The 12417-nt window shown below is 40.5% G+C and overlaps 1 protein-coding gene across 5 annotated transcripts in view; it reads left to right on the forward strand.

The window, feature by feature from the left end:
- Positions 1-12417, forward strand: part of inpp4b (inositol polyphosphate-4-phosphatase type II B) — a 149144-nt gene that overhangs the window by 12945 nt on the left and 123782 nt on the right. For 3 of the 5 annotated variants that reach the window (XM_034129527.1, XM_034129528.1, XM_034129529.1), the window contains exons 3-4: positions 4272-4390; positions 12266-12382. In XM_034129527.1, the coding sequence (XP_033985418.1) occupies positions 4272-4390; positions 12266-12382 (236 nt within the window). Of the gene's footprint in view, positions 1-4271; positions 4391-6028; positions 6107-8148; positions 8321-12265; positions 12383-12417 lie in introns of those variants that run through there. The other 2 variants (XM_034129530.1, XM_034129531.1) reach the window with 2 other exon arrangements.

The raw sequence follows: 12417 nt of genomic DNA on the forward strand, positions 1-12417 counted from the left end.
GCCAATGGATGTATTTCTCATTACTTAGTTTTTCTCTGTGCATGCACACACACTCCTCTGCTCCAGCCCTCCTCCTGCATAAGCAAATGTGATACCCTCTTTAATGTGAGTCCAAAAGACCTGGCACTGGGATCTTAAAGAGAGAAAGGGAATGTTGAATGAGAATAGCACCTCAGAGATAATACATGCACAAGCTCTGCTGCATTGCAAGATCCTAGTCTACAACTATATCCTGTAGCCTTTTCCCAACACCAGCTGCTAAGTGAATCAGAGGCTCTCAATGTTACTATAGTCCCTTTTATTGCTATAGTTAACATGTTCCCTCAAGTCAGACTTTCAGGCTTGGCCGACACTGCGTGAAATAAAGCCTGATTTGAACCCCAATTAGGTCACACATGACTTTTTTTAAGATTTGTGGAAAATCTTCAAAAATGGTCTGTCGTTTGAAAGGGATCACGATGCCCCGTTTATCTACCAAATGATAAACCACACACACATTCTGAATGTGAGACCCCACATCACGTCACACATATCCATGTTTGATTCATCCTCTTTCATTACCTGCTCGTGGTTTCGTCGGAGAACATGAGCTGGAGATCCATTCTTCTTAAGCCCAGTTCAGAGGACTCTTTAGTGGATTTAAATCTTACAAGGTGCAGTCATTATGCATTAAAACCTAGGCATCCATGTTCAATTCATACTGTATAGATTAGATGGCTACTATTATACTATCCAAGGGTTTTCATTCTTGTTAAAGAAACCTTTGATGTTGATCATAATCTTTAAATTATCACAAATTCATTTTTCTTGTCGTGCTGTAAGCTCTGCTTGTATTGGCAATAAATCCATAAAATATCTAAAACTACAACACCTGAAGAAATGGGCTTCTACCAACAGCTTTCCTCTCTTTGTATCGGTAGCAGACCAGCATCAGTAATACACGCTTCTACAGTAAGTTAGCCTTGTAATGGCTGCCTGCCCTGAAGTCCATTTAAACCAAGTTATTCCCTTCATGACTGATTTCATTCTCCCCTGCTGTGGCAGTGGTCCTTACTACCAGACTCTTTACCAATCCTCTGACAAAACTGAAATCTTTCAACACTAAAATCACTTGAGCATAAAAAAAAGAAAAGAAAGAAGATCCTCCCTACGGCTCCTGTTCAGCGTCATAATGTATTGATCAAACAAACCCCCTCTGGAACTTTTCTTACAGTATTATTTTTTACGTCAAGAACATTCGCCTTTTGCCTGCCCACCCAATAAGGATGCCATCCTTATGACTTGCCTGGTTAATGGAGATAAAACAAAACAAATACAATCCCGAAATAAGTAACTTTAAATACTATAAAGTGAGTCTTTTTGATGAGAAATGTATATTGTATATCCAAATTGATGTCACATTGTTGAATGTAATAGATAGGAAGCAGTATCCATTTTGGATTGAGGACATCTCCAACTAAACTATCGGTTTTATCATCGATTTGATCAATTACACAAGACACTAAAAAGAAAACATATGTCCATGACGCTCAATACACTATGATTTTAACTTTGGATCGGTGTGTTTGGCTTCTCGGGTCAAGTTTTCGCTGAAAGGCTACAGGTTTCCAACTGCAGCCCCTCCATCCACTGCTTTATACCAAACGTTTACAGACTGCCTCAAAACATCAGGTTCTCTATTAGCATTGGTTTGAATCTCAGAAATGGCCCAATAAACTTTTAACGGGCTTAGTATTTTAAGATTAGTATTTTAAGAAAATTAATTTGAAGAAAGTGGGTTCTGATATGCCCATTTAACTAATTGGATTTTATTTTGTGGCATTTATATAAAATTGAATTGAAGTTGAATAAGCTAAATGCCCAAAGAACCCCAACGACCACAAAACACCTCGTATCCATCACACGGTCTTTCAGACTCTGTAAAGATTGACTGAGCCACAGAGAGAGTCCAGACAGCTTGTTGACAGATCATAGACATTTCAAAGGTACCGACTGCAACACAGATCAAGATGGTATGATAAACCCGTTTGTCCCAGTTGTCCTCATACTGTTTGCAAACAGTACGGGCAGCTGCAATACGTACTTCAAGTAAAAAGAAAATTCAGATTGCTGCACATATCAATTTTAGATCCCCTCCAGTCAAATAAATCAACTGAACATAGTTACTTAGTCACTCCAAGGTCAGTTTCATTTTTGTAGATGATTTTATTTGCCAAGTTTGAGAGAGAAGACAGAATATTTTGTTTAAGGACGAGCATATGAATAGAAAACATTCGGATTGAGATTGGATTTTACAACACACATTATTATATAACTATGAGAGTTAAGCACTGTGCGTAAAACACATACATAAAGAAATCAATCTTATTTACTGATGACTTTTTGACTTGTAAGTTTGTTGTTCAGTTTTCAAAGCTAAAGTCCCAGGTTATTACATCTAAATAGGTATCTGTGGAACACAATACCATTTCATACGGATGTCAATATGTTTTATGAAAGACTAACCACTCTATTTAATTGAACACTTTTGGATATTTTAGAATGTCAGCCCAAATAACCTTCAACCAAATATTTCCCTCCTGTTATGATGAAGTGTGTTCAGTTTCACATAATACACGTCGAAAAGGAATAGTTAAGTCACAGATAACATAAAAAGCTTTGAATTGTGTACTGTATGCTGAAAGCGTGACAAATGCTCATTAAATCCCTGCTCTGTTTGTGATGCTGTTATTGAAAAAGAGCCAAGGACAGTCACCTTGATGCTACAATGAGCATACCACTGCTGCAGGACGATGTTTGGTTCCCTCTGAGTTTGCTATAGGTGAATATCATTATGGGTATGTGCGTGATTACAAAGGAAGCCTTATGCTGAGTGCTCGATGTGTCGAGAACAAAGGTGTCTTTTGAAATGAGGTTGGAAAAAATAAACCCTTTACCGCATAGATCTTCTCATCTCTTAATCCAGTCATATACACTGATTCAACCTTCAGGAAATGTCTAGATGTTTTGATGCTCTCCTACAGAACCCTTCATTTCGTTCTTTAACTTTACTTCATACTCTTTACTCCCTTTTAAAAGGCCACCCCCTGTTGCTGTTCGGTTGCTTAAACATTAAAGGAGCCATATTATGCTCATTTTCAGGTTCACAACTCCCATAATAACTACCATTTACATGCACAAAAACCTATATAACACAGGAAGGAACAACTCAAAACGCATGATAGGGCCCCTTTAAAAACCAAACCCACAGTTTTTTTGCCGTTGTTGTTTTTTTTTTTACTGAATTTCAACCCCTGAGTCGTATTATCCACACTTTGCTTTGCAGAGTAATGTGTGAAACCAGGACCAGGCATTGCGAGCAGATCAATTGCCGTTTACATGCCAAAATTGTGCTGGATAAATGAAAAAAAAAATCTCTTGGACAGGACCCAGGGAGCTTACTGAACACATGTTTGTCATTAGTGTACTTGAGTGTATACAAATGTTCGTTAATAGATCAATTACGAGCCATATGTTTTAATTTACTTGGTTTCAGGCTGGATTTTTTTTACAGGCCTTCTATTTTAATCAGATGTGAAGAGAAGAGTCACAGCTTTTTTTTCTTGCAAGACTCGATCAAAAGTGCACATTTACAATTGCATGTGTGTCTTTTAGGAGATAACTAAGATTTCTTTCTACAGAAGTGTTTATCAATGAAGATGCATCCGTTTAGCTGCGATGGGATCAGCGAGTGTTATCTTGTTGAGGGGAGTTTCTATTCGTAACCAGGAAAACGCTGGTTTCCTATAAAGGAATTGTGGGATGCAAAGTCTTTCCTGTCCTTGGAAGCCAGTGGCGCTGAGTGACAAGATGCTTTTATTGTTGGAAAATAAAAGCCCTAATAAAACAGATATGTCACTGCCAGAGGGAAATTATACTGGCATTTTAATAAACTACTGAGGCAACCATTTTATATCTCAATGTATTTGATATGTTTCCTAAAACCTTGATAACGTTTTGAGAAGAGGCTTCAGAGAAGTGATAACAGCAGATTAAAGTCATTTGTTATTTTGTGTTGATGCATTAGATACATCTAATCTGACAGCAGTATTTATAAATCCTTTCTTCACCTATGTTTGTTTACCGTTTTCACATTCTCCTGTGACTCAGTGTCGTGTGATTTGTGTCACCTATGTGTGTTATCGTGAAGGATTATCTCTCATCTTGATTTCTGTCCCCTCCCTCTCCTCCCTCCCTCCTCCCCCCCTTCCTCCCTCTCTCCCTCTCTGCAGCCTGCACTGATCTGCTGCCCCCCGGCAGAGACAGGAAGCCCAATGCTTTGGTCCAGGTGTCTGTCATAGATCCCCACAAGCAGCTCCTCGTCTCTCATGCCTGCACAGAGATAGTGGATGTAAGGCTGCACACACACCTGCACGCACGCACACACACACACACACACGCACCCACGCACGCACACACACACACACACACACACACACACACACACACACACACACACACACACACACACACACACACACACACACACACACACACACACACACACACACACACACACACACACACCTTCCTCTCTTTGCTTGACCTTTGATGTTTGTTATTTTGCTGTCTCTCTGGGTCACTGGTTCTCAGTCTGCCCTTCTTTTTCGAAACCTTTTTTTTCCGCATCTGACTCATTGAACCGGAACACACAATGAGCTATAACTTTCTTTTTCCTGGCACATTTAAAACAGTTGATGTGTGCCTCTCAACCAGTCTCATATCCAGGGGTGTAGTGCTGTTTGTTTGTTCATTTTAGTACTGGAGTTTACCTGTGACTTGCACTACAAGTGTTGGCCCTGCAGGAGAATCAGGAAATCAGTCTGAATGAATTTGTCAATGATTGAAGGTGATGTTTAGAGTGTCTGCTCCTCACAGCTGCTGTATAGTATGAAAAGCTTCTCCTTTTGCAACATGTGCATGTGCTTCTGTGCGCAGATGGCCACAACTCAACCCTACAGGACCATACAAACATCAGATTGGCCGGTTATAAAAATATATATTTATATAATGGAGAAACATCCGCTTCTGATCTTATATCATCATACAAACAGTTTCTTCAAAATGTATTTATTTATTCTTTATTTATATCAGTATTAGATTAGATTCATGGTTCGATTACAGATACTTTTATTGATCCCAGTTTGGGAAATGATTTGTGATGTCACAGCATGGAGACAAGGCATTGCACAAAATTACAGAAACAGAAAATATATACCAATAAAGTGTCTCCATTGAATACACAATAGTAATACACAGATTGAAGAAAGTTAACAAAGTAATTTACATAAAATGTGTGTTGTTACGCTGATACATATTTAAATTAGAGCTTTTTGTTTGCTGAGCTGTCGTTGTGATGTTATTTATTGGTCTCTTTAACCTGCTGATCCATATCACCTTCATCACATTGGCTCTTTTGCGTGGCATGCACTTCAGTAATTATTTATCATCAAGTATGTGTATGAATTCGACGGAATTATGCAAACAGTTAACTTTGTATTTCCTCACTTGGAGAAATAAAAGTGCCATACATAGTGCCAATAGACATCTCAGTATGTACAGTAAGTGTTTCATACAGTGAGAGTGTCTGTGGTCTTTAACCTCTTTAAATGCTTCTTTTATTGCCTCCAGTTTGACAGTGCTGTTGCCAAGGAAACAGTCACACAACTGTTTTTTGGGCGGCAACAGCTGCCCCCCGTCCCACTATGCAACACCCCCTTACACACAGATACACTCACTCACACACACCCTTTTTTTCTTCTCTCCTCATATGAGGGCAAAGTTTCCTGCCGCATATTATTTTCCAGCTAATCCATTAAAGCTAAATGAGCAGAACCGTCTCTTTGAAAGACTGCATTTCCACTGCTCTCCCCCTCGGTCCTGTCAAGGGAAAATCAGTGTGTGTGCGTAGAAACACAGGATGTGGTAGGATACTGTACAGTATGCTGGCTCAGCCGGCTCTGCAGAAACTCTGAGTGCCGCTGGAGTTTTGATTTTATGGCTGTAATGTTCAGGATTTGGAGCAGCATCTGAGGATATGGACTGCTTTCTACTTAACAAGAAACGGGTATGTGTGATTTTACAAGTCGGTTTCAAAAGAGAGGTTTGCAGCCTCATAAGAGGTGTTTAAGATAGTCTGTGGAGTTTCATCTGCAATATATTCATTTTATTAGTCTAGGTAGTGTTGTATAATTCAAGATACTGGCTATAACTTATACTGTAGTAGTATATTTAACACTTTTCACAGTAATCAGAGCAATCAGATCAGTATTATGATGATATTTTGACCCAGAAGCAGCATGACATTCAGAAAATTAAATGTGACTTCTTTGAATTAAGTCCAAGTTTAATGTTTTTTCGAGGAACAGAGGTTGCTTGTCAGGACACTGTGGTCTCACACTCAAACATTGCCTTCCAACATGCATAACAGCAGATGTTCATTAACCTGTGTGGCCAAAGGTGAACCTGCTGTTGTGTGTTTGAGTGTTTGTGTGTATGTGCGAGTGTGTGTGTGCGTACCGGAAAGCCCCACTGCGTGTGTAAATGAATCTGAAGACTGCACAACTGCCACTTGTGTTTCTCCTGTTGTCACATTCCCGGGATGCCTGCTGCCAACAGCTGCAGCCGGCTCCTGCACGAAGGCTTCAGCATTAGTCCTCTTCGTGTGATAGGTGTATTATCAGGGATCCACGGCAGATTATATTAGGGTTTAATTTAGAAGATACATGATGGAACAAGCTCTCTTTAGTCTTACCCATGAATCACTAGACAGGGGTCAGATAAAAAAGAAACTGGCGAGCATGTAATCACGTTGGACCTGGACTTCTCTTTAGTTAAAATAAATGACCTCTCTCGGTGTAATTTATTTGAAAAGTCAGTTTTAGAACACACTGCCTCTAAATATCCCTTAAAGGTCTTGCTGCTACAGCTCCCAAACATAAATCAATGTGTTACCCTGTGTTTTAGTGTGCGAACAGACTAAATTAGTGACAGAATAATGTATAATTTAAGGTCAGTAAGTCAGTGTATTTATGTAGGCAATAACCAGCAACTCTGCAGGCAAGTCTTAACACCTGAGCACTAAAAATATCATGAACGTCGAGTAACAGAGGGTGTGGTATCCCTTTTTAAATGTTCTTATATTTAAATACATTTGTGGTTTGGAGATTAGTTTGATCAAGTTATGTGTGTATAACCAAAGTTCTTCTAATATTCCCAGCAATAAGTCAGTGTTTTTCAGCAATATATCATTTAACAAAAACATTTCTTTTCTGTACATAGGAAAAATGTGTTAGATTTGTACCACTGTGAAAACATTGACTTGGTTTTGAGGTTTTCAAATTTGGCAGTTTGTTAATTTGCATGAATCAGAAATGGAAAAGAGGGTAAATATATTTGGCATCTGTCAAATCAGGCATCACTGATTAATGCAGGCCTTGTTTAAATTCTAATTGGTATACCACAGGAGGTTACATTTATTTCTTGTTTACTTACTTCCTAAATAGTGCACTGTTATCCTTAGCACATGGTGAATACTCACTAGTATTAGTGCACTTTATTGTATGGAACTGGGACACAGTGCCGGCTTTTCTCAAAACACAGACCCTTTTTTAATCTCCATATAGCGAGTCTCAGTGGGTATACTCTATCTTAATCTAGTGTTGGTAAAACAGAAAGGACCAGTGACAACTTAAGCAGAAAATCTAAAGCCCTCTAAATCTCTTTAAAGTGCAAAAGGAAACGTCTCTGAAAAACAGTATTTGAAGCCGGAGACACAAAAATGCTATCTAGTATCTCATAGGAAAATCCCTTTCCTAAAACATGGGCAGTGGTCCCAGGGGTGGCGCTACTTGAAGGGATTTGACGCAAAGCTAGGGGATAACATCGCCTTTGATGCCATGCTAGTGGAGCGAAGAACCCCCCGCCTGGAACAAGTCCAAAAAGTCTAGTCTGTGTATGTGTGTGTAATTATGAGTGGTCAAGGGAGAGAGAACAACTTCAGGGTAGCACGATTCAAGATAGAATACTTCACCCCCCCCCCAACACAATCACACACACCCTCTTACTAATGGTCTTAATTGGCCATTCCTCCGAGGTTTGCAACCCAAACGGACAAAAAGACAAGAGAGGGGCAGCTGTCTCTCATAGCATATGTTGACCACTTGTATGACAGACTGGCTTATTTCTGTGTAAATGGAGACGGGCTTACCACTTTAGCTCATCTCAGCCCATCAGTAGCACTAAGAAGATTGAGCCGCAGCTGAGGCTGCCAACCATGCTGGTAAGTCTGAATGAGGCCTTTTCAGAGTGCCAGTGATGGAAGTGTAAAGGCTTATGTGTGTATGTGTATGTGTGTGTGTGTGTGTATATGTGTGTACCTGCACATTCTTGGGTATAATGGTCCTGCCTGTCTTTTTGTCAGTATCCAGTACTGATATATATTAAGCTTTGCACTGAGCCCAAAGCAGCGCACTGGTTCCACTGTGTCTGTACCCGCTGTGCTGAATCAGGCTGTGTGTTTGGGATGTTAGCGAACACAAACCACAAACCTTCATGGCTTGGCGGCAAAACGGCACCGGGCATCACGACCGGTATAACCATGTCTAGGGAGGCTGAAACAAGAAGCGATAGACTTGTTTTATTTCCCCTCTGTCAGCACATGGAAGATTTCTGAAGCTTCAGCAGGGCTAGTGGTGAGGTGGTGTGTCTGTGTGTTCGCTATGTGAGTGATCTTGCAGTTAAACTCATAAGTCTGCCTCTGTGTGTCTGTGTTAAGAACATTGCTTTACAGTATTACTGGCGCTTCATGCTTTGGCTCCAAACACCCTTTATTGTAGCCAAGAGCTCGAGGCTTGTTGGTCTGCATTTTACCAGAGTTTCAGTCCGGGTCCAGAATTTAGTTTTTGGTGTATCTGCCAATGGCAGGTAAACTGAAAGAATTATACAGCCAAAATATTACTTGGCTGGCCAAAAACTGCATACAATTAAAAATAAACCTTACTTGGGGAAAACACTGCAGCTCATTGTATTTGTGTTCATAAAAAATAAATAATCCCTGCTCACTTTTTTATCTGTGAACACAACTTTACAGCACATTTTCTTTTAACCTTTCAGCCTGCTCTTTATTCTTCTTTTTTGATTGATCTACTCCAGGAATGTGCCGCCAAATACTTGACTTGCTTTGCAGAAGTGGACTTTTCCTGTGTGCTACCACCAGTACTAATAGTTAACCAGCCTGGTAGCTTAACAATATGTAGTTTAAACAGAGCAACGGTGGACAGTGAGGGTCAATCAAAGAACTGCGATGCCATTATTGTTGGGCATACATTGCATACAAAATTGTATTCCCCAATGCAAAACAAGTTCAATGGTATTGTAACAAAATAAAATCATTTATCGAGATATCATCAAATCAAATCAAATCAAGGTTTATTTATAGAGCACATTTAAAAGCGATTTTTTGGTCGGGCCAAAGTGCTGTACATGTAATAACTACAATCACATAAAAACACATTTCTATAATCACAATAAAAGACAATAAATTACAACAGATATTTAAAAAGAAAACACAGGGAAAAGTCAGGAGTCGTGCTCCGCTCTGACTAAAAGGCCAGGGAGAAGAAGTGTGTCTTAAGAGTAGATTTAAAAACCCCTAGGGTCTGGGCCGACCTCACATGGAGGGGCAGAGTGTTCCAGAGCCTAGGGCCAGCTGCTGCGAAAGCTCGGTGCCCTCGGGTTTTGAGCCTGGTCTTGGGCACTATCAGCAACAGCTGGTCAGCAGACCTCAAAGCGCTGGCTGGGGTGTAGCGCTGGAGGAGTTCAGCTATATAGGCCGGAGCCAGCCCATTTAGTGCTTTAAAAACAAATAAGAGGAGTTTAAAATCAATTCGGAACCGAATTGGAAGCCAGTGCAGTGAGGCCAGAATTGGGGTGATGTGGTCACGCTTTTTGTGGCCAGTGAGTAGACGTGCAGCTGCGTTCTGGACTAGCTGCAGGCGTTTAATTGACGCCTGGTCCATACCCACGTACAGAGCGTTGCAGTAGTCCAACCTTGAGGTAACAAAGGCATTAATAACCCTTTCCAGGTCCTCAAATGATAAAAACGATCATGATACTGTTAGCAACATTTGAGATATGAAGTTACCAATTTTGGGATAACAGATTCCAGCCACAACGTTCACATTTTGAATTGTGATTTTTTTGTTGTCCAAATTAAAGATTCCAATCAAAACTAAGCTATGTAAGTTTCATACAATGACATAAATGTGTCATTCAAATTGATATTGGACATTTTTTACTATGATATTTCAAATGGATATCTACCTTCAAATGACCAGGCCTAATTTCTTTGCTGATGTTTTTTTTTACTGAAGGGTGTTACCATACATTCATACATGTCTGCCAGTCTGTCTGTGTCAGTCTCATTACGTCTCCCCAGCCGGTCCCACTGGGTCCCAGAGGGTTGTGTTCTAGAGACGCCCATCAGAGTGCAGCAGGGGGAGAGGAAGCCCCTCGTGTAAACACAAAGTGCTTTGAATTGGTTTAAGTAGACAACACCAAGTGGCTTAACAATCCTTGTTTTCAAGAAAGAACGCTCAGCTCCTGGTGCCATTCAGTTCACTTTTATTCATTGGAGATTCCATACTAGGCTCTACAATTGAGCTAAGGTAAGACATGCATCACGCCAGCTGAATCTCTAACTTCATTTAAATGATAACACATCTTTTCAAAACACTGGTTGATGCAGTTCCATCATAATAATGTCCCCCCAAAATTGACAGTTTAAATTATATTGCTGGAGATTTTCCTTTATACCTTATGACTGTGTGGTCTCCTTTCACAATTCACACTTTACTTACACTTAAGCATAGATTCTCAACCTGGCCTGGTTTTCATTGTCAGTCCATCTTCAGGATTTCTTCTGTAAGTCCATTTTGATGTGACAATGCTTTGGACAATGAACATAAACACACTGCTGCTGCAGATTGATGCTGTGCTGTGAGTCATAAGCACATGAATGAAAGATTCTCTGCACTGCATGTTCCTGAACGTTCTACAAGTACTAACCCCTAAATGCAGACTTTAACCTGTTAAGCCCCAAGCTTAACAGGTTTCTCAGGCTCGAAAATGACATTCCCAGAACAAATGACTATATCTTCACTTCTAAAAGGGGTAAATTAATAATATTTGTTCTCAAAGCAATGATACACCTGTGAGTTGGATGTAGAAAAGTCAGAATCAATATAGATGTTTTTATTTGAAAGTAAATTCAGATTGAACATAGTAAAAAAAAGTAAATTATAGTTTAAAGTTTATAGTGAAATCCCTTGAGTGATGGGATCGGAGACTAACAGCTTTAGGAAAGGGTAACATATTGTCCCTAGACCCTCCATTTTTGAGTTCCTTTAAAAGGTTCTTACATCCGAAGTAAACTTCCTGGGGTATAAAAGACTGTCAGAAAAATCCGTTTTTTCAAAAAAAATTGAAACTAGGGAGGCAGAGAAACCTGCCTTATTTCATTGTCCTCTCTCTTGTCTGAAAACCAATTTCTCCCAACAAGTGACACAAGCGGCATAAAAGCCTTCGCTCTGCAGTGGTCTTAGAGAGGTTTACATCTGAAGTAAACGCCAGTCACAACCTTGTTGAGACATTTTTACAGTGCAATAAAAGCAAGGTCTCTGCAGGCCATGGCAAAACGAGCCCTGCTGTTCCAAATGGATGGAAGTTAAGGGTGATAACTGGGTAAAGTGAAAAGAGTTTTGAGTGAAAATTAGCTAATGCCATGCAGCCCTCTGGTGTGTTTGCTGCTGTGGACACCGCTTTAATCCCATTGCCCAGAATGCCGCTGTGCCAATTTACCTGTCAACATTTGTTGCTCCTCGCCTGCAGTCTCAGTTGAGATACTGTAGTTATGCCAGAGCTCCAGGTAGACCCACCAGGGAGAGCTATATCTTCTCTCTTTGTACCCAGGAGAGGCAGCAGGGGGGGGGTGAGGGAGTGGGGAGAAACGCCGAGGGGAGGAGGAGGACAGACTGAGCCCAGCTGTTGGCTTATTTACCCACCAAAATCTCCCTCCTTCCTTCTATCCCTTCGGCTTCCTGCTTCTTTTTCCTTTTTTAACATGAGTGTTGCAGTACTTCTGTGCATATAAGGTACACACCACCACCACACACACACACACATAAAGTGTCTCACCCTTTCTCTGTGTTGTCCCTCTCTCTGACAGGCGAACAAAGACCCCCTGTTTCTGACAGGAGTGACCTTCCCGTCAGAGTATCCTGCCAGCCCGGAGACACTAGTCAAGCTAACTGTGTATGATGCAAAGGACAAGAGCCAGGAATCAGTGAGTAAACAATTGTGTGTTGCATATTGAAAATC

The sequence above is a fragment of the Trematomus bernacchii genome, unplaced genomic scaffold (genome assembly GCF_902827165.1).
Source record: "Trematomus bernacchii unplaced genomic scaffold, fTreBer1.1, whole genome shotgun sequence".
NCBI lineage: Eukaryota > Metazoa > Chordata > Actinopteri > Perciformes > Nototheniidae > Trematomus > Trematomus bernacchii.